The sequence below is a fragment of the Peromyscus leucopus genome, chromosome 23 (assembly GCF_004664715.2).
Source record: "Peromyscus leucopus breed LL Stock chromosome 23, UCI_PerLeu_2.1, whole genome shotgun sequence".
NCBI lineage: Eukaryota > Metazoa > Chordata > Mammalia > Rodentia > Cricetidae > Peromyscus > Peromyscus leucopus.
Genome location: NC_051082.1, coordinates 12,670,851 through 12,694,683, shown reverse-complemented (window position 1 = coordinate 12,694,683; position 23,833 = coordinate 12,670,851). Strand labels below are relative to the sequence as shown.

The window sequence follows — 23,833 nt, the reverse complement described above, 5'->3', positions numbered from 1 at the left end:
GGTGTGCATGCCAGCCTGCCTGTAGTTCCAGCAGATGGACACAGGGACTCCTCAGAGCAAGCTGATTAGCAAGACTGGCCATATATATCATGGAGCTCTGGGGTTGAGTGACAGACTTTGCCTCACTGAATAGGATAGAGATGTACAATGATTGCTGACGGCAGGTCTCCACATGCAAACCCATTTTAAACAGACGGGGTCTCTGTGTAGCCCAGGCTGGCCTTGAACTCACAGAGATCCACCTGGCTCTGCCTCCCGAGTGCTGGGATTAAAGGCCTATGCCACCATCACCCGGCTAAAATTAATTTTAAAATATTTAAAAAAAATTTTTTTAGGTTTTTCAAAACAGGGCTTCTCTGTATACCCCTGGCTGTTCTGGAACTCTATAGACTAGGCTGGCCTTGTTTAAAATTATTTTTAAGGCAGGTTTCATGGGTTGTATCCCAGGTTGATCTTAAACTAGCTACATAGTCAAGGATGACCTTGAACTTCTGATCTTCTGCCTCTACTTCCTCAGTGCTGGGATACAAGTGTGTGCCACCACACCAGGTTTATGTAGTGCTATAGATGGAGCCCCGAGCTCTGTGCATGCTAGGAAAGCACTCTACCGATTGCGATTCATCCTGAGACCCCCTCTTACACTCTATCAATTCGTGTAATTAATTTTCTCTTTTATTAAGGTAAACTCAAAACTGGGTTTTTCTGAGCTTTCTACACACACATACACATACACACACACACACACACACACACACACACCCCTCTACAGAATTCTTGTCCTTGGGGGTGAGGGGAATCTAAACAATGTCTTACCCCTTCCTCACAAGGTCCTAATGACAAAATAAAGTTTGATTCCACCAAAGTCTACCCTAGCTAACTAATGAGTTTATTAGGGTTACTTACATAGCATGGGTGAGAAGTTACAAGCAGGAGCTTTGGTGACCCTAAAGCAGCCACACTGGAAGGTCTGCACTCAACATGGATGAAAACTAGCCCACAGCTGCATGGATGGTGCTTCCTTCCTAGTTCTTCCCAGCCTGTATACTCCAGCTCCTCCCTAAGCCACACACAGTTAGGGCAGAATTGCATACAACTGGTTTAGGAGAACTGGCTAGATACTCAGGTGAGGGTCCTATGGCCCTCACATCCCTCCTAGGAGGGAATGTTAACAGCCATTAACATTAACAGAATGTTAACAGTTGTGATGATCGTTTGAAGTGGGCACACCTGATCTGAAGATGGTGGCAATTAGGCTTGGACGATAGTCCTATATAATATACACATTGAGTTCTCTTTCTCAAATTTACCAAAGATTAGATTCTGCTATCTTTGATGACATACAATTATTGGATATATACAATAGTTAATTATAGTGCTAACCTCTTTTTTTGTTTGTTTTTTTGAGACAGGGTTTCTTCGTGTAGCACTGGCTGTCTTGGAGCTCGCTCTGTAGACCAGGTTGGCCTCGAACTTCCAGAGATCCACCTGCCTCTGTCTCCCGAGTGCTGTGACTAAAGGCATGTTCCACAACTGTCTGGCTATCCAAAGTCTCTTAACATTGCGTATATGTGCTTTTTTTTTTCACTGTCATGAGCATTTTATGCCAGAAACATAGACATATTTGTGTCTTTTCACGTCAGAATTTACTGACTAACATTCACCAAGCTATTTGGTTCACTGACTGCAACTCACCAAGTAATTTTGAATTCAGGAGTGTGGATCCTAGCATTCATGGGTCCCTTTATTCCAGAACTAGTTACTGCCATCAACTCTCAGCTCACCCATTACTCTGTCCAACAATAATATGTTTACACAGACTAGAGAATGGCCATAAGAGTTACAGATGCCGCAGAGTTCTGAGAGGCGGTCCTGATACATCTCAATTCAAATCCTGCAGGGGCCATAAGAAGCGTCTCACTAGACACAGGCTCAGAGTTGTCAGCCCAGGCCCAGGTGTCCGGCCGTTTCAAATGCTGAAGTGGACAGAGCATCACAGAATGGAGAAGATGCACTCAGGCTGGAGTCTCGGGACAGAGAAAGACGGCTTTCACTTCTGCCCGTGTCTTATATTGATGGGTCAAAATGTCTTCATACAGAGTCTCTGCTTTGATTTGATATAGTCCCAGGCAGCATTGCTTATTCACACAGGACAAATGCTGTGTCGGCTGGTACATCCTGGTGCCCTGACGGTCAGTTGTTGACTTGTGTGAACACAACATAGAGTCAGTTTTCCTTGGCACTTAGCTTCAAAAATGTGTTGCACTTTTGCCTGAGAGCAGCAACTCTAACAAAGGAGAAATCCAGGGCAGGCCCAGACGGGTCTTCCACTTGAATCAATTTGTTTAATCAAAGTCTCATGAATTCTGTTTTGTTTTGTTTTGTTTTTTTTCCAGACATTGTTTCTCAGTCTAACAGTCCTGGCTGTCCTGGATCTCACTCTGTAGCCCAGGCTGGCCTCGAACTCACAGAGACTCACCTGCCTCTGCCTCCCGAGTGCTGGGATTAAAGGCGTGCGCCAGTGCCACCGCAGCAACCACCACTCAGAATTCTATCCTACAAAAGATCTTTTTGTTTGAGACAGGGTCTCTCACTGTGTGGCCCTGACTGGGCTGGGACTTGCTTTAGATCAGGCTGATCTTGAACTCACAGAGATCTGTCTTCTGAGTTCTGGTAGAGTAAAGGGGTATGCCACCATGCCCAGGCTTCCTACCAAAGCTTGATTTCACTTTTCTTCAAGCACACACTTGGGGGAAACATTAGGGTCTGCCCATGTCCTACTACTCAGCTACCATCCCATCCCAAACTATTCTTTTTTTAAATATTATTAGTTCTTTGAGAATTTGATCCTATTTACTCTCCTCTTCCTAGATTCATACCCCATTTCCTTCCCACCCAACTTTGGATTCTTTCTGTTTTCTCTGTGTAGCCCTGGCTGTCCTGGAACTTGCTCTGTAGACCAGGCTGGCCTCGAACTCACAGAAATCTGCCTGCCTCTGCCTCCTGAGTGCTGGGATTAAAGGTGTGTGCCACTGCCACCCAGCTATGTATGCTTTTTTAAACTACTGGATTTTAACTTCTGTCATCTCCTTTAACATTGCAATAGATACTGAACTGCCTCAGCCTTCTCCCTTCTGATCTGTTCCCTTCATCGGCTTTTCTTTTTTAAGCAAGGGTCTACAACCCTGGCTGACAGTCTGGCTTCCCATTCACAGAGAACCACCTCTCTCAACCTGAGCACTGAGATCTAAGGCCTGCACCACCATAACCAGCTGTAATCTCTTTTTTCTTGAAGGGACATCAGGCCCGATGGATTGGGGTGCACCCGTATGATTTCATTTAGTTGTAATTATTTCTGTAATTATGATAATAACTCTCTCTCCAAATGCAATCACAGTGCATGTGAAGCACACAATTTTGTCCATGACTAGGACACTGCTTATTCTCAACTCTTCTTCAGATTTTCTCTGGTCTCCATTGTTCTCCTTCCCAGGAAGGGCCCACTAAGATTGGGATTCAAGGTGTGTCCCACCACGCCCAGCTTTCCCTTCATTTTTGAGTGATGTTTTTACACATAAATCCGACAACAGTCCAATTAAAACCTCTGGTGGCTTTAAAGCCCTTAGTGAGAATCTTTATTTTGCCTTTTCAGATTCATGGTGTCCAACACGCTTGACCATATATATCTGTCACTAACTAGCACTGTTTCCCTTTGCTTCACAAATGCTTCCTCCCTTTCAAGGTCATGCTCTAAATCATCTCCTGGACACAATGCTGACACATCTGAGCAGGAACGACTTGTAATACTGGATCTTTTAGGGTGGAGAAATACCCTTACAGTGATTAAGAAAGAGATGAGATAGTCAAGATTTTAATACTTACCGGGAGACGGCAGCCCTGGAGGCCACACACACACAATTCAAGATGTGTTAAGCGAGAAGACAGGGTAGGACCTATAGGTCTTTCTTAGGACATAGCAATGTCCAAATATGTTTCCTGGGAGAGAGATTTTGTTTCTTTGTTTTTCGAGACAGGGCTTCTCCGTGTAGCTTTGCGCCTTTCCTGGAACTTGCTCTGTAGACCAGGCTGGCCTCGAACTCACAGAGATCCACCTGCCTCTGCCTCCTGAGTGCTGGGACTAAAGGTGTGGGCCACCACCGCCCGGCTTGGGGGAGAGATTTTATTGGTAGGCTTCAAGTAAGTAGGTGTGAATGTCAGGAAGTCACACTGTGACAGTGGTGGTATGTCATGCCTGCACAGCTGTGCTAGATATGAAGGTGAGTATGGTCAGTCAAGAGGAGAAGAGGAGGGCACCTAGCTGGCTATTAGAGGGGTGACTCCTCGTCAGCAAGTGTAGAAGGCCCAGCTGTCTAGAAGAATCACTACACTGAAAGCCAGAGCTATACAAGTACAGACTGTGTTAAGAGACCACTGAAGAGGCTGGAGAGATGGCTCAGTGGTTGAGCATTTGGCTGTTCTTCTAGAGGACGAGAGTTCAATTCCCAGCACCCACACAGAGGCTTAAAACCACACCTAGCTGCAGTTTCACATCCAACACACCCTTCTGGCCTCCTCTGGCACCAGGCACGTACATGGTGCGCAGAATATACAGGTAGATAAAGCATTCAGGTGCAACAAATAAATAAATACAACTTCTTAGAGGTGACTACTGAACCCTATTTCTCGCACGAGAAAGTACAATTTATGGTCAACCTGGATGCCAAAGCAACGTAAAATCGTGAAGATTTAGTACATTAGCTAGATGTGATAATGCACACAGTACTTGGGAAGCCAAGGCGGGAGGATTCTGAATGGGTGGCCAGGCTAGGCTACATAGCGACCTTGCTTCAAAAGAGGGGTGGGGGTGGAGGGGAAGATGGATCACTCCCCATATTAAAGCACTGCTGAGGTGAATGTCCAGGAACTATATGGTGTATGTGTGTGTGTGTGAATATGTATGCATGTAGAGGCCCAGTGGCCAACCTATTTTCCTCAATGATACCCTGATCTTTTCTTTGTGAGTTCGAGGCCAGCTTGGTCTACAGAGCGAGATCCAGGAAAGGTGCAAAGCTACACAGAGAAACCCTGTCTCAGAAAACCAAAAAAAAAAAAAAAAGGAAAAGAAAACCTCTCTAAACCTAAACCTGGAGCTCACGGATTCAATCAGGCTCGATTTGGGGACCTTCCTGCCTCTGCGTAACCAGTACGGCTACGTGTGCTACATACACCCAGCTTGTTTTTGTTTTTGTTTTTTTGGACACAGGATCTCACTAAGTTTACTCCGGATGGCCTAGAACGCACCACACGGACCAGGATCACACCGGCCTTGGCCTCAGGGGTGGTGTGATTATTAATGATGTGTGTCAACACACCAGGCCCAGATCCAGCTTTTTTTCCTTGGATGCTGAGGATGGAACTCATATGGGATGGGAGTTGGGGGGGAGGCTTGAATTCAGTCCTGGCAGCCTTGGACCCCACTCTGTCGAGCCAGGCTGGCCTCCCACTCCAGAGGTCAGCCGGCCAGCGTCCCTGGCACTGGGAGTGAAGGCCTGCGCTGCCACACCCGGCCTGCGGGCTTCGATCCCCGTGCACCCGGAATCCCTTCGATCCTTTATGGCCGTGCTGAATTTCCCACGGGCACAATGGGAACACGGCGTAAGGCAGTCAGTTAAAAGGGATGCTTGTCTTCTCACGACACATCCGAGCCGGGTCTTGCCACCCTCCTGACCGCCGACTACACGCAGGACACCGACCAGGCAGCCCGCGGGCCACAAGGGCACGGCGGCGGCGGCGGCGGCGGCGGCGACCCGGGACAGACAGTGGACTAACCCCGGGAGGAGGCGGGTCCCGGCGGTCAACACGCCGGCCCGGCGCCGGGAAGGCAGCACGGGAAGCGCGGACGCCTGGCCCCGCGCCTCCGCTCCCGCGAGAAACGCGGCGGGACCCAGCCTCGGCCGGCAGCGACGCAGGGCGCGTGCGCGGCGGCCCCGCGTCACCCGCTCGCCCATCACGTGGCCCCGCCCTCCGCCCGACACGCATGCGCGGCCGGCGCGCTCCCGTGGCCCCGCCCCTCCCTCCCCAGCCCGAGGACGGGGAAGCCGGAGCCCGCCGGAGTGGCCACTTGCGCGCAAGCGCGCTCGCGGGACCGCCCCCTCCCTCCCCGCCGCCCCGCCCCACCCCCCGAGTGACGTGAGAGCCCCCGCGGAGCGCTGCGGCCGCAGTTTTCCTATCGCCCGCTCCCCCGTTCGTGATCTGCTGTGATGGCTGCCGCGGCCCCTGGCGCCGTTTCCCTGTCCCCGCTGCTGTCTGTTCTCCTGGGCCTGCTGCTCCTCTCTGCTCCGCACGGCGGCAGCGGCCTGCACACGAAAGGCGCCCTTCCCTTGGACACAGTCACTTTCTACAAGGTAATGAGGACCTGGGGGGGGGGGTGGAGGGGTCGTGCGCAGGTGCAGCTGGACGCCCGTGGGAGCGCGCGCCCAGGAGGACGTTGGGCCCCGAGGGGTGGCAGCAGGCGGTCCCCTAAGGCACCCTCCCTAGACATCCCACCGTCCTAGAGGCCCCGTGTTGGCAGAGCAGGGGCGCACGCCGACCACCCGGCTCCCACCCTCGCCTTGGCGTTGCCGCACGGGTACTCGCTACCTCCTTTTACCAAAAAAAAAACCCACAGTCAAGGGAACTAAGTGTCCCTTCCCTTTATCTGTAGGGAAAAGACAATGCCGGGAGAGATCCAATCCACGAGTCCCAAGTGGAAGACCGAAGGGCGGGGCGAGGTCGACGCTCCTCGGCTCTCTGATGGGGTGGGGGTGGCGAAGAGAACTCAGCCCGTTAACATGCAAGTCTGATCCCCCTCTTCTCTGAGGATGGATTGTAGCCTGCTTGGCAGTGTGTAAACCACGTTCAGATAGCACGCGGACCCTTACAAAATACGGGGGTGCAGTTCTGCCACCTGTAGAGAGAGCATCTTGGGGCAGAGAACGAAGAAGCGCCACGACCCCCACCCAGCTCCTTTTTCAAAATCTGGTATCCAGGTCCGGGTAAACGGATAGTGGAAATGTTGGAGGATGAGAGCAGTGGCCTGTGTGGACCCAGCCTCGTCCTCATGCATCTGGGTCCAGCCACCAGCAGCTTTTCAGTTCCCCTATTGGGCGAGCTAAGAGTGGAGAGAAATAGTCATTTTCTTATTTTGTTCTCATGGTGAGGAAGTGAAAAGCAGAAGGGAACTCTAAATGAAGGCGCCTGTCTCGAGTGGTTGGACACGTCTACTTTGGAAAGGACCCTGCACGTGTAGCCCATTCAGCGTTGTTCTTAGGGATTTAAAGAAAGAAGCCTGCCGTATTATTAATCACCCACTCAACTCCGTATACTCTAAGTTGCTCTATACAGCAGTCCAAAGGTGAATAAAAGGGACACCATAAGTTTAAACCAGTCGGTGCTCCTCCACCTTTACCAACTGCCCCCCTGCTCTGTCTGGGCTGTCATCACAGAAACCCCACTGGCTCCTGCCTGCACCTCGAGGTTCCACTTAATGGAGCAGGAAACCCTGTAGGGAGTGCCCCTTGTCACCGCTCAGTTCCTAGCCATTCGCCCCCTTGTCCAATCTGCTCTAGCCAGCACAAGCCTTCTGACTGGTCCTAGCTCACAGCTAGTACACCTGCACTGTTCCTTGTGACTGCAACATTCTTTGCCAGGTCTTTGAAATAAGTTACTTCACATTGGTTTGTCTTAGGTTAACTATTACCCCCCTCAAGTCCTTTCCTTGCTTCCTCAGGCCCCTGGGCTTAAATTCAGCCCAGTTGCTGTTTTTATTTTGTTTTTAACTTGTCAGTTTCAAACCTCCCATAGTAGACTATGACATGCTTATGAAGTACCTGGACTATTTCTCTGACTCTCTCTGTACACAGCATACCGGATTGGTTATTGAGCATCTAATATGACAGTTGATCTGGTGTGTTGTGTTCACGTGAATGAACAGGTGTCTACATGCTTTGCCTTTCAGTGATTTCCAACTTAGAAAAGATTTGTCTTGGTGTTATTTTTGACCTTCACTAGGCGGCTTCAGCAGATGAGAGCCTCTCCATGTTGATCATTCAGAATGATGCTGTGTTCATTCAGAATGATGTCAGGGGCACGACGGGCTCTTAGCAGCTTCCTATTCAGTGAACAAAATACACAACTTCAGCCAGACAATGGTGTCACACACAGAACTGGTGAGGCAGAGGCCGAAAGGTCATGAGTTCAAGGCCAGTCTAGGCAACTTAATGAGACCTTGTTTTAAAAATCCCAGGGAAGGGCCCTATGAGGTGACGCGGCAGGAAGGCACTTCCGCCAAACGTGACCACCAGAGTCCAGTCCTTTGGTGAGAGAACTGACCCCTACGCACACAATACACATGCACAAGGGTACCACTGCATCCTGTTAACTAAACTCTCCTTTCTACTCCGGTGTCCGACCACCCTATGAGGACTGGTATTCTGTATTACAATGTAGGTAGGCCCCCTGGTAGGGATCCCGTGCTGTGCTTTGGAAACACCAGGCCACTTCTTACTACCTTGCAGCATCAAAACTGTTAGAGCTCTCTCTATTCAGAACATTTCTCAGTGTCTGCCAGACGTCAGTCAGACACTGGGACTTGAGGAGTGCAGCAGAACATGGGCCATGGTCCTTATCCTTAGAAATGCACATCCAAGTGGAAAGGACAGAAAATTAGCAATTAAGAAAAGACGGTTTCGCCGGGCGGTGGTGGCGCACGCCTTTAATCCCAGCACTCGGGAGGCAGAGGCAGGCGGATCTCTGTGAGTTCGAGGCCAGCCTGGGCTACCAAGTGAGTTCCAGGAAAGGCGCCAAGCTACGCAGAGAAACCCTGTCTCGAAAAACCAAAAAAAAAAAAGAAAAGACGGTTTCAGAGTGAGATGGGAGAGGGTTAAGGAAGTGAAGTAATAGGTGATTGGATTGCTCTCTCCACTAGAAGGGGACATTTAAACTGAGTCTTGAATGACAGAGGCAGTCAAGGGAACCCAGGAAGAGGCTTCCAGGCAGCAGGCTGGAGCTAGTGTTGAGCAGAAACAAGGCCAGCTGGGCCACAGGGATATGATCCGATTTATATTTTCAGTCTTCTCTGCTGCTGAGCCTTAGAGCTCTGACTTTCTGGTGTCAGTGACCTGTTCCAAAGGCTTCTGTTCTTCATGTCCCTCGGCAGTGTTAATATCCTTAAATATGTAAAACCAAGTGAATGTTAAAAAAAAAAAAAAGTCCTTTTTACCTCCAGTGATTGCCTGTGATGAAAATATGACAGTTTGGGATTGCTGGACTACACGCACGAAAAGGTTGATGGAGGCTGGAGAGATGGCTCAGTGGTTAACAGCAAACACTGCCCTCACACCCCTGCCAGGCAGCTTACAGCCTGTAACTCTGGCTCCAGGGATCAGACGCCCTCTCCTGGCCTCCTTAGGTACCTGTACTCAGATGCACATAGCCACACATACAGAATTAGAAACAATAAGTTTTTTTTTTTTTAATTTGAAGATGGGTAGGCAATATTACTGACCAAAGCTAGCTAGATAAAATGTGTGCATTAAAAGGAGCCACCAAAAGGAAGTCTTGAGCTCATCAGTAAGTTAAATGTAGACTTGCCTGAAGCTCCATTCCTAGTAAATCAAAGGAATGGCATTTGTGTGCTCAAACAAAACATGTATGTGAACATTTAGGGCAGTGCTTTCTATAGTAACCAAGAGGAAGAAGCAACTGGAGAGTCTATCAGCTGATGTGTGGCTTACTTGGGGGTGGGGGGTCAAAGCTCTAAGCCGGAGTGTGGTGATGCATGCATGTACCCTCAGCATTTGGGAAGCTGAGACGGGAGGATCAGTGTGAGCTAGTCTGGGCTACATATAGGCCCTGTCTCCAAAAGAAAGGAAAAAAGAAAAGGCATCATGTTCTGACAGGTGCTAGAACATGAACAAGTTTTAAAAACATGGTAGACAGCTGGGTAGTAGTGCATGCTTTTAATCCCAGCACTCAGGAGGCAGAGACAGGCAGATCATTGGGAGTTCCAGGATAGCCAGGTCTAAACAGAGAAACACTGTCTTGAAAGAAGTCTGGCCTCTCAGCAACCTTCTACTGACTTGAACCTGCTCAGTTCAGTTCAAACTCTGGCCTCTATGGCCAAAGCATCCTGACTGTGGTGTTTACTGAGAAAGACCCCCCTGAGATGGCAGACACCAGCAGTGCCTGCTAAGGTCTCCTGGGTATTGTTGAAAGACACTGGGGGAAGGCCTCAGTTCTCTCTCCACTACTGTCTTTTCAGTGTGAACAAATGCCTAGTGCGATGCCCAGCAAAGGAAACATCCTAAGCTTTAGGGGAATCCGTGAATGATAGCATGGGACAGCTTGTCTCCTGTGTAGGCTTGCTTCCACTCTGTTTCTTAAACAGGGGTCCCTTGGGAAGGGGAATTAGCCCCAAAGGTCCCTGAACACCCGACTTGCTCAGCTCTATGCGCCCTCAGGTCATCCCCAAAAGCAAGTTCGTCTTGGTGAAGTTCGACACCCAGTACCCCTACGGTGAGAAGCAGGACGAGTTCAAGCGGCTGGCTGAAAACTCGGCCTCCAGCGATGATCTCTTGGTGGCAGAGGTGGGGATCTCAGGTATGGACAAGTCCAGGATGACTGGGGAGGGGCCTGGGAGGAAGGAAGCTAGGGCTCATTTCCCTGCTGGGAGGGGGACTAATAGCCCCTGAGCCATTCCCTCGGAGAAACTGGTTGTGTGATCTGTCAGAAGCTAGTGCCTGCAGCAAGCTTAGGCAGAGCAGGTGCCGCCCGCCCGTGGGACCACAGGGGATCCCATAGCTGCCTGAAGGGATGCCCCCTCTTCCCAAATTCCACCAGTCTGACTTCCCTTGAGAACGGAGTCCCTCCTTGCAAGGCCGGGGACAGGAGGAACGCCATCTTCTTGTCTTCATGTCAGCTTTTATGCCAGTGCTGGATTCTGGCAATAGCTGGAATAAGCTGCTGCCACCAGTCATCAATGGGCGGTTTCTATAGCTGTGGTCACCAGCATCCAATGGTACAGTCCAGAGAGCGATCGGCAGACACTGTCACCTTCACCGGGAAGACCCTGGGAACTTCCTGCAGTCTGGTGGCAGTAGAGCTGGCTGGCACACTTCTCAGGGCAGTTAGTCAGCTCCCGCAGCACTTGGTGACTAATAACTGCAGCTGGGAAAACATCCATCCTGCACCTACTGTGTACCAGGCCACTGTGCTGCTTCCCATGAGCTTTGTCCCTGACACCTCTGTGGAGGAAGTTCTATAGTATGGTCACCTGTGTCTCAGACCAGCGGCCTGATGCTTAAGACTCAATGGGGCAGTTAAATGCCAGACCTGGAGGGCCGGAGAGATGGCTCAGCAGTTAAGAGTACTAGCTGCTCTTCCAGAGGTCCTGGGTTCAATTCACAGCAACTACGTGGCAGCTCACAACTGTCTGTAATTCAGCTCCAAGAGATTTGATACCTCAGACATACATATAGTCAAAACACCGATGGACATAAAGTAAAAATCAGTCTTAAAAAAAAAAAAAAAAAAAAAAAAAAGGGCAGACTAGGAGGAACCCCTAGCAGCCATCACCAGCTTTTAGCCTTGGAGAAAACTTGCCTATTGGGGAGGGTGTCAGAGCTGCCACCACACAGTGAGCACCTCCCTTCTCCACAGAGGTGTGTTCCCTCACTGGTCTTCCTACAGCCTTTGTGAGGCAGGGCCTGTGTTGCCGTCAGTGGTCACTAAATACTACCCCCCCCCTCTTCTGTAAAGCTGCAGCCAGAGTGGCTGGATGTGGCTCGTGACCTCTGAGCTCAGTCCCTGTCCAGACCTTCTCACACGAGCCCCAGATCTTCATGTGGCTGACTCCTCTGAAGTCAGATTATGCAGCCTGGATCACAGAAGCCTCCTCACTCCCAAACTGTGCCCTGCAGTGTCTCTTCTGTCCTGTAGATTACAAGCTCCTTGCAGCCTCGGAGATCTGCACTGTGACTATTCCCACACACCCACAGCAGGTTCCAGCGCACAGTGAATACAATATTCCAAAGATTATTGTTTCCCCCAAAGAGTCACTGAATGACACAGTAGAGCCACGCAGCTAAGGCATGTTAGGAAACAAATGGAGACCCAGGTCTCTGGTGAAACTTCACATTGCACAGCCAACTTTTCAATCTCTCCCTCTGCTCAGCAGGCCCCACAGCAATGTTATACTAGTTCCTCATGTCTGGTTTCTGTTTGCAGACTACGGTGACAAGTTGAACATGGAGCTGAGTGAGAAATACAAGCTGGACAAAGAGAGCTACCCAGTCTTCTACCTGTTCCGGGATGGGGACTTTGAGAACCCTGTACCATACAGTGGGGCAATTAAGGTCGGAGCCATCCAGCGCTGGTTAAAGGGGCAGGGGGTCTACCTGGGCATGCCTGGCTGCCTGCCTGCCTATGATGCCCTAGCAGGCGAGTTTATCAAGGCTTCCAGCGTAGAGGCCCGCCAGGCCATCTTGAAGCAGGGGCAGGATGGCCTCTCAGGTGTGAAGGAGACGGAGAGGAAGTGGGCCAGCCAGTACCTGAAGATCATGGGGAAGATCTTGGACCAAGGGGAAGACTTCCCAGCCTCAGAAATGACTCGGATCAGCAAGCTGATTGAGAACAAGATGAGCGACAGCAAGAAGGAGGAACTGCAGAAGAGCCTGAACATCCTGACTGCCTTCCGGAAGAAGGGGGCCGAGAAGGAGGAGCTGTGACGGGGCACAGGGGTTTCCAGGGTGTGCTGGGGGCGGGGAGGGGAGAGCCACCTGCTGGCTGGAGGCCCCCGTGGGGCACAAGGGGGAGTGGAGCAAAGCAGTCCTGAGCCAAACCTGAGCCCTGAGTACGCCTGGACATTCATGCTGCTGAGACCATACTTAGGACATCCCTAGAGCCAGGGTGTGGAGAGCCTGTGTGCTCGGCTGAGGCTGGTGAGATGCGCCCCCCAGAGGAACTGGTGCTACGGAGGAGTTCATTCTGAACAAATAAAGTCTGTTTTGGTTAGATGGTTTTCTTTTCAGATTGTACTTTTGACCTATGATTTGAGTTCCATTTTGAGATTTAGCTGTTATGGCTTCCTCTTCCCTGCACAAGGCTAGACTACCTCCTGGAGAATCATGTATGGCGAGGACAGGGTGCTGTCTGCCCTCTGGCCTTACCAATGAACAAGCAACAGGGCGTTATCTTTCATGCTTTCTCTAGAGCAAATTCTTAGTTATACTAATGTACTGTTTTCAGAATTTATACAACCAAAGCCAGATGTGGTGATACACATCTGTAATCTGACCACTATGAGGATCAGCCTGGGGTAACTGAGATCCTATAAGTACATAACCAGATGAACAATCATTCCAATTTAAAGATTTAAATTATAAACTACTCTCCCAACAATATCACTTGCTGTAAGTTACTCAGTCAACATCAACTTTTTTTTTTTTTTTAAATTTCGAGTCAGGTTTTCTTTGTATAACACAGCTCTGGCTCTCCAGGAACTCGCTCTGTAGACCAGGCTGGCCTCAAACTCGGGAGATCTGCCTGATCTGCTTGCCTCAGTCTTCTGAGTGCTAGGATTAAAGGTGTGTGCCACCACTGCCTGGCAAAGCCGACTTTAACCGGACTCTCCCCCACCTCTCAGAGCACCTGGCTCCTCTGCAGACACAGCTGTCAGAAATGCAGGCCTCTTCTGTTCCCTCACTCCTGCAGATGCTACTCAGAGATTCGGGAAACAAACGGGTAGATAGAGGGGCTGTGTTCAGTTGGATCAAGCAAAACAGAGTTGCTTCGGCCAGGGGTGTGAGCCATCCCCACACTTAACTGCCCCTGCTCACAGCACAGAGTTTACATCTCAGGAACGAATCTGAGATTCAGAGGACCCAGTGTTTTCAGTGATTTTTCTAATTTTATGTGTCTGAGTGCTTGTCCGCATGTATGTACATACACAATGTACATGGGCATGCAGCAGCCATGGAGGCCAGAAAAAGGTGTTGGGTTGTGAGCCACTTTGTAGGTTCTGGGAACCGAATTCAGGTCCTCATGGGCTCTTAACTACTGAGCAAGCCATTTCTCTAGCTGCTAATATTTTCATTTTGTAATTTTAATCAAAATCCTTTCTAGTCTCCTTGGGTGCTTCTGAAACAGATTTACCTTAGCTGTTCTAGTTTATACCCATATCTAGGCCAGCCAACTCCAAAGGACAAAGGACTCGCTGTCTTATAGAAAGCAGAACACCCAGTCTTTCATGCCCGGTGACAGAGGTGGAGAGTGGCAGGCTACCCTGGGCCTTCCCAGGATGGGCTCAGGCCGGCTGCTATGTCTTCTATTTCAAGTTGAATCTGCTTAAGAGATTGACATATGCCAGAGAAGTGCAATCTCCCTCATTCTGCAGCCAGGTGACTCCTTCCAGCAACACTGACATGGGACAGGAAGCAGGCTCTAATGATGGCTACCTAGAATCTGGCTTCTTAGCGCCATATGGCTAATACTGTTTAAGGGAATTCTTCAATAACCTAAAGCAGTAAACACTGGATCAAACATATATTTTATTCTAAAGAATAAATTTTCAGTGCCAAGAGGAACTTTTGGAGTGAAGCAAAAAAAGGAGTCCACGGCTAGCCTTGGGTGTACAGGGAAGAACTATCTCACGGAGAAAGGGTCTAGATTTTAGCTCTTGTGTGTGTGTGTGTGTGGGCACATTCATGTTCCTGGCATCTACAGAAGCTAGAAGTTGCATAAAGCTGTGCTCCTCAAGCATGAACTGCAATGGGAAACTCCAAATAACGTGCATGATCCTGTGACTAGCTCTGTACTCACCACTGTAAGGTTGGCATTAAATAGTAATAGTGTCTGCAAAGTCAAATCATGTTGGGAAGGTTAAGAGCAGCAGTGAACACTCTTTTTGTTAAAGGAAAAAATATTTAGATAAAGTTAATTCCTCCCTGAAGAAACAGGCAAAACTTGCTAAGGGCATGTGCTAGCAGGACAAAAAGGAATCAGGAAAACAGCTCCTGCTTCTACTACATGGTTAGTGTGCCCTTGAGCAAGTGGTGTGTGTCACCAGACAGCCTGAAGCCTTCCAGTCACTTTCCTAAGTGGGGCCTTTGCACTTTGACTATCGGGTCTCCAGACACACTGACCCAAGTTCCACCACAGGGATGGATCTGCACCACACAGCCTCCACTTAGGATGTCAGGCCTCAGCGACTGACAGATGTAGCACAGCTGCTCAGGACACACCTGCCAGTTAATACACCTGCCAGTTAATAAATGGAAGTGTGTAAGGCACTACTGGGAAGCCACAAAGATACGTTCTGACCTTTGATCTTTTGGTTTTTATTTTCATTTGTTTGTTTTTAAGTAGCTGCACATGGTTTTGACCTGATCCTCCTGCCTCTGGCCTCTGGCCTGGGCTAGCCCAAGGTAGGGCTAACATTCTGTACAGAACTGAGATGAGGTACACTGCTTAGGAAGTTCTAACTTTTAAGACTGAACAAAAATGAACCAGGCAAGAATGCCAACTAAAAATGCAAGCACTTATGTAAATTAACCTGTCCAGTTAAAGCCAAGCTGCTGCCTTTACTTAACTCTCAAGAGCAGATTTCCCGTACCAATAAATGATATCAAAAAGTAGGAAGAGTTTCAACAAGACTGTGGATAAATTGAACCCCTTTTTATATTGAAAATGTTGAAATGAAAGACAAATACAGATTGAACGTGGTGATTGCAAAATATAATGCAATTTTGAACAATTAAAATTATGAAAATATACAAAATTGATGGCAGCACACCTAGGTTTGTGCACACTCTCCAGTATGTGGAGACACTACAAAGGACTCTCAGTCCATGTCAGAGAAGTAACTTGAACCCAATTCCTGCTTTGGAAAGTCTTGACTCAGGATCTCAGTAGTATAAAAAGCAGTGATTTTTCAGTCTGTAAACAATAGTCGTGGTTTTTTTGTTTGCTTTTTTTTTAAATATCAATTTACCACACAAAAACAAAACAGAACAAAACCCATATAAACCAGAACAGCAGCAGCAGCAGCAGCAGCAGCAACAGGTCACTGAGCATTCTCCTCAGATACTAAGACATACAACCGTGGGGAGAGGGTGCATTTTACTCAGTAAGAATATATATATATATATATACACTTTAACTGTACACAATTTATAGTGCATGACAGCTTCCAAAAGAACAGACTGATAAAAGATATTGGCCATTTCTTCATAATTTCATTCTTTTTACAATTATCTCAAAATGTAAGAATTGGATCTAATTGAAATGCTACATTTAGTAGGAAAATCAGCAAGTAACAAAGGAAGCGTAACTCCAACTTGACATTATTTGTCAGTAAAACCAGTGGAGATCCCAGGTGTCCAGGGCAGGAGACTGACTGGATAGACCACTAGAGGGAGTTTTGTCCTGAGGACCAGAGCCAGCCCAGAGTCCATACCTACCTGATCATGGTTGGCTGACAGAGCTGTTAACAAGCATCTATACCTACAGACATACAGTACAGTTTGAGTATCTGAAGAGACATTATTCCAGGAGCCACAGTGCAGGCAAAAGCCCACCCAGGCCCATGGGACCCAGGCCACAGCTATAGAAAATGATCACATGTTGATGTTCAAGGCAAGTCAGAATCAGTCTCCAAGCCATCTCATTCAAAAGGCCCTTCCTTTTGGGATGGAGCACGTGATACTATAGCAACAACTGAGTGATAAAAATGTTCTGGAGTAATTACATGGTCTGGGCTTTCCAGCACATCTCACAAGTAAGAAAGTGGTTTCTACAGATGTCCTAGCCGTTTAAACTATTATCAACCACTAGGCCGACGGGTGACTCTAAGAATGTTAAGATAAAGGATAAAACGCTAATCTCATACCCGAGATTTTGCCAGCTCTCCTTAGCTGGTGTCACCGTTTGCTGGAGCAGTGTGTGGGAAAGACCAATACTCAGCAAATTCATTTCTTCACCTTACAGTCACTGACTCGCAGTGGTCAGGTGACGAGGAAGGAGGACAGACAGAGGGATTCAAACACCAACCGTTACCAAGGAGCTGTAAGAGCTCGGCACAGCACACCCAAGAGCAGCTTTCAGTCTCTCTCCGGAGCGGCCTCTCAAGCTGGAGGCTTGGGAACCAGACCTCTGACCTCCAGGTGAACAAAGGAAATACATCCTGCTACAGTTGCCAAGTGTCAACAAAGACTGACATCAGGCCCATGGTAAAACATCTTTGTCAACCTAAAACTGAAGACCTAGGTTAAACCCATGACATAAATCCCTTCTGTCCCAAACTCCCCACTTAAAAACACTCAAGTGGTAAATCTTTGTTTCTAGGTATAGTTACGCCTGTCTATCTCTGTGTGTGTGACTCATGAATCAGCTGCAGGATGGGACTTGAAACCAAGGAGACAGGTATCAGACTCGCCTGCACAAACATGGATACTGCTCTTTAAACAGCTCTTCCCACCTTTCCTAGAGGACCAGTGGAGCGAGGTCTCAGCAGCTTATGAAGTGCGAGGTGGGCTGTACTCAGAGTCTTCCTTATTGACCTGAGGCTGGACTCTCCAGGAGCGGGGCTAGGGATGTCTTGGCTGTCAGAGGACTATGAAGCCAAAACTGAGCACCTGTGGTCATGTGTGGTGCCCTGCAGCGGCATGTGCTCACACCACGTTTCATCTGACCCTCTGTGGGCCCACCCTGGCTCTGTGGGAGCCTTACAAGGAAGCTGCCACAATGGAAAGACCCTGCTCCTGCATCTGCTTTTCCTCCTGTGACTCAGGACCAAACCCCAACTCCCACTGCATGACAGAGAGCAATCACCTGCTTTGAGGTTGGTGCTTTGTACTTGGGTTTCTATTGCTGCTTGTCTAGAAACCCCACCCAGACACTTCTGGTGATGGAAGGGAAGTGGGGTTCTCTTGTCGCTGTCTTGTGTGTATGAACAGGTATAAAGAGTGGTAAACCCAGATGAGGGTCCTGCTTCTGGTTTATATACAATAATTTATAATCAGTTGTATATATTTAATACCTCAAAATGAATTCACGATCAAAGTCCTTCATGCATTTGTGAGGAAGTTCTGGATTAACGATGGCCAGCAGATGTTGCTCTGCCAGGGGAGGTGGTATCGTCATCTTCTGCTGTCGCTCTTCAGGGCCTGTGCTTCAGACTTGCTTAAATTTTTAGTTTCTTTGTGGTCTCAAGTCTTTTTCTCAGCAGCTCCCCAATTTCCAGAAGTGAGTGCAGGTAACTGCTCTGTACTTTCCCCTGCACAGTCTTTGAAAATTTTCTTTCTTCCTATAACAGAAACAACAATTAAGTTGTCTTGCTCGAAAATCATTCACTTGATTTATAGTGACCTCACCCAGAACACCAAGTCATTTTCAGTTCACAAAATATAAGAAGGGGAAAGCCATTTTGGGCATTAGATGACTCATAATATGGACATGTGACCCAGGCTGGTATGAGAGGTGTGTGCCCCATGCCAAGACACGGGGAAGATTCTTTCTGAGTAGTCAGACACAGCACCATTACTATTTTCTGACAAGCTGGCACGGTATATAATCTAAGACGTCTGACTGTTGCAGATGAAGTAGAACTGGATCACTATTTGACATCACAGCCACTCTGCGCAGCACCAACTTACCAACGCCATCTTTTCCTATAGAATAGTGGCAGGTCCATCCGTGTCCCATCCATTGTGCCCACCTCATCTTCCCAACTCCCCATGAATCCTGCCCGTGACAGTCCACAGGATCAAGAGACAAAACGTGGGTGTGCCCGGACACAGAGGGCCAGGGAGTGGGGAGGGCTACATGAGGTTGGTGGTACTGTGACGCCTGGAGCCCCAACAAACCAGATACACACCCCTGAGGAGCGGTGTTGGATGCCACCGTGCTAGGACGCCGTCACACGCACTCAGCCTTAGAAATGGAGGTGAGCACAGGATAGTTTACACAAATGTTTGTTTTTGTTTTTCTGAGACAGGGTCTCCCTATATAACCCTGGCCATCCTTGAACTCACTGAGATCCATCCACCCGACTCTGCCTCCCAAGTGCTGGGACTAAAGGTGTGTGTAAACACGCACATCTACGAATACATTTTATTCAGTAGTATGCATAAAAAGCAAATAGAGCTGTCCTTAGCCACAGGCTGTATACCCACACATTCCACCACTAACCACACATCAAAACTAATCTCAAGAATAAACCCAGAGTCTGTGCTAAACCCAGTAAGACTCTGTTTTGTTTTTTAGTTTTTCGAGACTGGGTTTCTCCACGTAGCCCTGGCTGTCCTGAAACTCGTTTTGTAGACCAGAATAGCCTCAACAAGATCCACCTGCATCTGTTCCCCACCTCATCCATCCCCCAGTGCTAGGATTAAAGGTGTGCACTGCCACTGCCTAGCAATAAGACTTTTTTTTATAGTCATTAAGAACCAGTCAGTAGGATTGAGGCAAGATGGCTGGCCCATGGATTGGAATTCTGTGTGCCTAGAAACAGATTTTAGACGTGATCTCGCCTCACAATATCTTTTTCAAATCACCTGATAAGGATCATGGCATCAGCAGTCAGATGGGTGACATCAAACAGAACTATCTGGAAACATTTTCCTATTACCCATAGCAAAATTAACTTCCTATTAGTGTTTTTCCGTAATCCTAATACTTTTGGGAAAAATCTTTAGTATAATTTTTGCTATTTTTAATATTTATATGTTCAATATGCACTCCAGTTGCTTAGTATCAGTATGTAATGGAATGTATTGTAATAAAACTGAAATAAAAAAAAAAAAAAAAAAAAGAACCAGTCAGTAGCCAGGTGGTGGTGGCACACGCCTTTAATCCTAGCACTTGGAGGCAGAGGCAGGCGGATCTCTGTGAGTTCGGGGCCAACCTGGTCTATAGAGCGAGTTCTAGGATAGTCAGTGCTGTTACACAGAGAAGCCCTGTCTCGGGGGTGGGGTGGAAAAAAACAAAAACCAACAACAACAGAAAAGATCCAGTCAGTATAAAAGTGACCAACAGAGCATTGACACTGTGTTAGGCAGGCATCATATGTAGCCTAGGATGCACACAGGTTCCATGCAAACACTGTGTGATTTTATAAGGACCTAAACTATAATGGATTCTGGTTTTCAAGGAATGTGTGTGTGTGTTCTGGATTCAACCACTTTTGGACACAGACAATGCCAACCTAAAAAATGGGAGCAGCATTTATATCTCGAATATAAAGCCTTGAGTTCTGCCCTCAATACCAAACAACCTCCCCAAGCCTATAATGTACAGTGGCTGTGATTCATTCATACATTGATACAGCAGCTAATCAAGGCTGACTTTACATGTCAGTCTGAGCAAATCTGTGAGGGAATAAAGAAAGCCCAAGCTGCAGAAAGTGGCATCTTTACTTACTTCAACTATGAAATAATATGATACTATACACTCTCATGAATATAAACACAGAGAAAGATGTCCACCCACAGCTCTTTTTAGCTGGGTACCCCATGTGGAGGAAATAGGAAGAAAGACTGTCAAGTTGGGGAATAAAGACTAAACACAGGAGATGTACTTTAAAGGACACAGAGTTGAGAGATTCCAAGACAAAATGGCTGGAGACAGCCCTGCAGCTGAGAGCACCGGGGGCTCTCACAGGACCCGGGTTCAATTCCCAGCATCGTCATGGTGGCTCCCAGCCACTTCTAACTCCAGTTCCAGAGGATACAGAATGACTCAGACACTAGGCACACATGTGTCCACAGATGTATGTGCAGCGGGCGAAATACCCAAACATTAAATAAAAATAAATACATTTTTAGAAGTTAAACAAACACAAACCCCACTAAAAGATAAGGACCATTGCAGGCACGGCATTTCACGCCTATGGCTCCAGACACCGCAATGCTGTGCTCTGCAGAGGGAAAACCAGACACCTGCCAGTGCCCATGCAGACTGGCCCTGGGGACTCTGGATCTGGACTAGTGAAAGCAGGCCACAGCTGGCCAATCACTGCTGTGCTCCCTCCCATCAGGCAGGTGTCCTCCTCTCCACCTGGGGAGAGAGACTTCTCCCCCAGAGTGAGGGGCAGTGTCTAGCCTGTGATCCCTGTTTGCGGCAGGCTAAGCTACAAGAGAAAAGGGGACTCTGTAATACTGACCCAGAACCGCCATTCCTTACTGGGAGGCAGGAGGATCAGTGGCCCACTGTGCCACACCATACCTTCCCACAGCTCATCTCTTACCTCTACCTGCTCAGTAAGAAATTGCTAATCTTCAAATTTCTCCATGAGAGATTTCATTTCAATGTGAAGGATTCTGAGATTTTGTGAGACACCCAGCCCCTTCGACAGAGTCGTAGCCCTCCCTGGCTTGGGATGAATTGTGTAGACCAGACTGGACTCACACTTGTAGTGATCCTCCTGCTTCAGAGTCTGAGTGCTGGGAGAACAGGTATGTACCACCTTGCCCAGCCTCCCTGAATGCTAGGTAAGAGCTCTCTATCAACGGAGCCTCATCCCCTGCCTTGGCATTAGTTCTCTTAGGAGAGGAACAGCCACAGAAAATCAGGTTGAAGGATGGAAGAGGAAGAAAACCTATCACCCAATGTAATGTCACAACAATATAATTTAAAAACCACCACCACAATAAAAAAAGCGCCATCCAAAGCACCTGTTCTGTCTTCCCGGGAGAGAATGATAAATAGAACATCAACTAGTCCTCCTGAAAACGTTTCAACATGTGCAGGAAGCATGCTGCTTGCCTAGCATCGCTTACCGGAGAGATAGAAGTGTCTTCTAACGTGAGTTCCTCAAGTTTAAGTGCAATTAGATGTGTTTCAAGTCCTTTAATATGATCCACAACATTGGAAATTAAAGTCTGAAGTCCAGTTACATAGTCTTGGAAACTGGTGAAGACTGGAGGCTGGGGTGAAGAAGATAAAAAAGTGTTAAAAGCTTCTTTAGCATCTCCTGTGTTTCCAGAATGAGATACGCTGACTCCCCACTGCCCGGCATCTGATGCTGTGACCACAGGGACAGACACATTGGGACAGCAAGAGAGTCTGGAGTAACCAACTGGCTGCTGACTCCACACTGACGGTTTAGACAGCCTTTGGATGGAAAACACAACACCAGGGATTAACCTAGGCAGCAATATTCTTTCTTATATGAATTTTTACTTCCTACTCGCCAGCATGAGCTGGAGAGGAACAAACAGAAAGCCTGTTAGTTGTTTAGGACGCCTGAGGACTGGAATGGGCAAGAAGAGTACCAGATGGCGAGGGACAGGGGAGGGAGCTCAGTGGGTGAGCAACCACGCGTGTCAGACCCCGCAAACACATCCATGCTGGCTGCAATCCTAGCACTCCGGAGGCAGAGCCAGGCAATCCCAGCAGCAAAATGGGTTTCTAGACTGGCCAAACTGGTGTGCTCTGGGTTCAAGTGAGAGCCCTTGCCTCAGTATGTAAGGTGGAAGAGAGCAACCATGATGATATCTGACTCAACATCCACCTCTTGCTTACATGTGCCCATGTGTGAACTTGCAAACTCACATGCACATGTACCACATACACATATGTATGGAAAACCAAAGTAAAATATTTTATTCTCCTGTCTTTTTTTACATCTGAGATTTCCAATATTAATGGACGATAGAAACATAATATATATATATAATATATAGTAATAATATAATATATATATAGCTTTGTTTAAATAAGATCTCGCTGTGTCGCCCTATGGGTGAAAGAAGGAAGTAGTGGGAGGCAGGCATGGTGGCTCCTACCTGTAACCTTAGCACCCCTGAGGTGGGGACAGAAAGAGCCTGAGTTCAAGGTTGTCTGAATTATATATGCAATTCAAAGCCAGACCCTGACTTGACACTAGGAAAAGGAAGTACCTGAACAAAGTGTCGGTAGCATTTTAAGTGTGAAAAGGCCTCTCTAACATGGAGCTAACTAGAAACCAATAAAAGACTACCATTTCGGGCTTGGGGATTTAGCTCAGTGGTAGAGTGCTTGCCTAGCAAGCGCAAGGCCCTGGGTTCTGTCCTCAGCTCTGGTTTAAAAAAAAAAAAAAAAGACTACCATTTCCCCCTCAAAAGAACCCGTTCACTGAGCAAAAGAATCCAGGGCTGGAGAGCTGACTCCTCAGTTACGATCACAAGCTGCCCTTGCCGAGCACCCAGGTTAGACTCCTAGCATCCACTGGTGGCTCACAACTCTAGTTAAAGGGGAGGGGATCCAATGCCCTCTGCTGGATTTGTGGGGACCTGGCATTCAAGTGGTGCAGACCACTTGTATATGCAGAGAAAACAACCACACACTAAAAAACCAATTTATTAAACCTAATTGTGATAATAAACTGGAAAAACTGCGCCTTCTGCAATGGGGCTGACACTAACTGTTGTGAAGAAAGACCTGTGCTCTCCAGGCTCAGTACCGTACAAACCTGACAGCACACAAACTCGACTTCCAATCACGTGGCCAGTGCTGGCAGGAGGGGCATAGGACATACTCAGTTCACTTCGATCTGAGTCTAGATTGTAATAGTAGCTCTATTTAGAGTCAAGATACTATAAACCAACTCATATTCACTAAAAAAAAAAAAAAAAAAACCCAAGAAAAACAAAAAACTATAGTTTATTAATATGATGGAGAAATGACAAAAACGATGAAATAAATCTGTATTTACTGACATAAAAAAGATGACCATCATAAGAGAGAGAGAGAGAGAGAGAGAGAGAGAGAGAGAGAGAGAGAGAAATGACCAAATATCCTAATTGAATAAAAAAACAAAACA

At 47.8% G+C, this 23,833-nt stretch overlaps 2 protein-coding genes across 3 annotated transcripts in view; one reads left to right on the top strand and one right to left on the bottom strand.

The window, feature by feature from the left end:
- The first annotated feature begins 6,174 nt into the window (after positions 1-6,174).
- Erp29 (endoplasmic reticulum protein 29) lies at positions 6,175-13,049 on the top strand. The gene is made up of 3 exons (XM_028855658.2): positions 6,175-6,401; positions 10,497-10,635; positions 12,262-13,049. Exons 1-3 carry the CDS (start codon positions 6,258-6,260, stop codon positions 12,759-12,761), a joined length of 783 nt encoding a protein of 260 aa, XP_028711491.1. The 5' UTR covers positions 6,175-6,257; the 3' UTR covers positions 12,762-13,049.
- Positions 13,050-15,693: 2,644 nt separating this feature from the next.
- Positions 15,694-23,833, bottom strand: part of Naa25 (N-alpha-acetyltransferase 25, NatB auxiliary subunit) — a 54,470-nt gene continuing 46,330 nt past the window's right edge. For both annotated transcript variants that reach the window (XM_028855639.2, XM_037198673.1), the window contains exons 23-24: positions 21,810-21,956; positions 15,694-18,337 (exon numbers count right to left, since the gene is read on the bottom strand). In XM_028855639.2, coding sequence (XP_028711472.1) covers positions 18,215-18,337; positions 21,810-21,956 — 270 coding nt within the window. In that variant the 3' untranslated portion in view covers positions 15,694-18,214. The remainder of the gene's footprint in view (positions 18,338-21,809; positions 21,957-23,833) is intronic.

What these genes read in the sequence shown, in the direction of transcription:
- Erp29 (XM_028855658.2), top strand. Translation starts at nt 6,258, where the DNA reads ATGGCTGCCGCGGCCCCTGGCGCCGTTTCCCTGTCCCCGCTGCTGTCT. An exon ending in ACACAGTCACTTTCTACAAG is followed by an intron (nt 6,402 to 10,496) that starts GTAATGAGGACC and finishes ATGCGCCCTCAG; the next exon opens with GTCATCCCCAAAAGCAAGTT. An exon ending in GGCAGAGGTGGGGATCTCAG is followed by an intron (nt 10,636 to 12,261) that starts GTATGGACAAGT and finishes TTCTGTTTGCAG; the next exon opens with ACTACGGTGACAAGTTGAAC.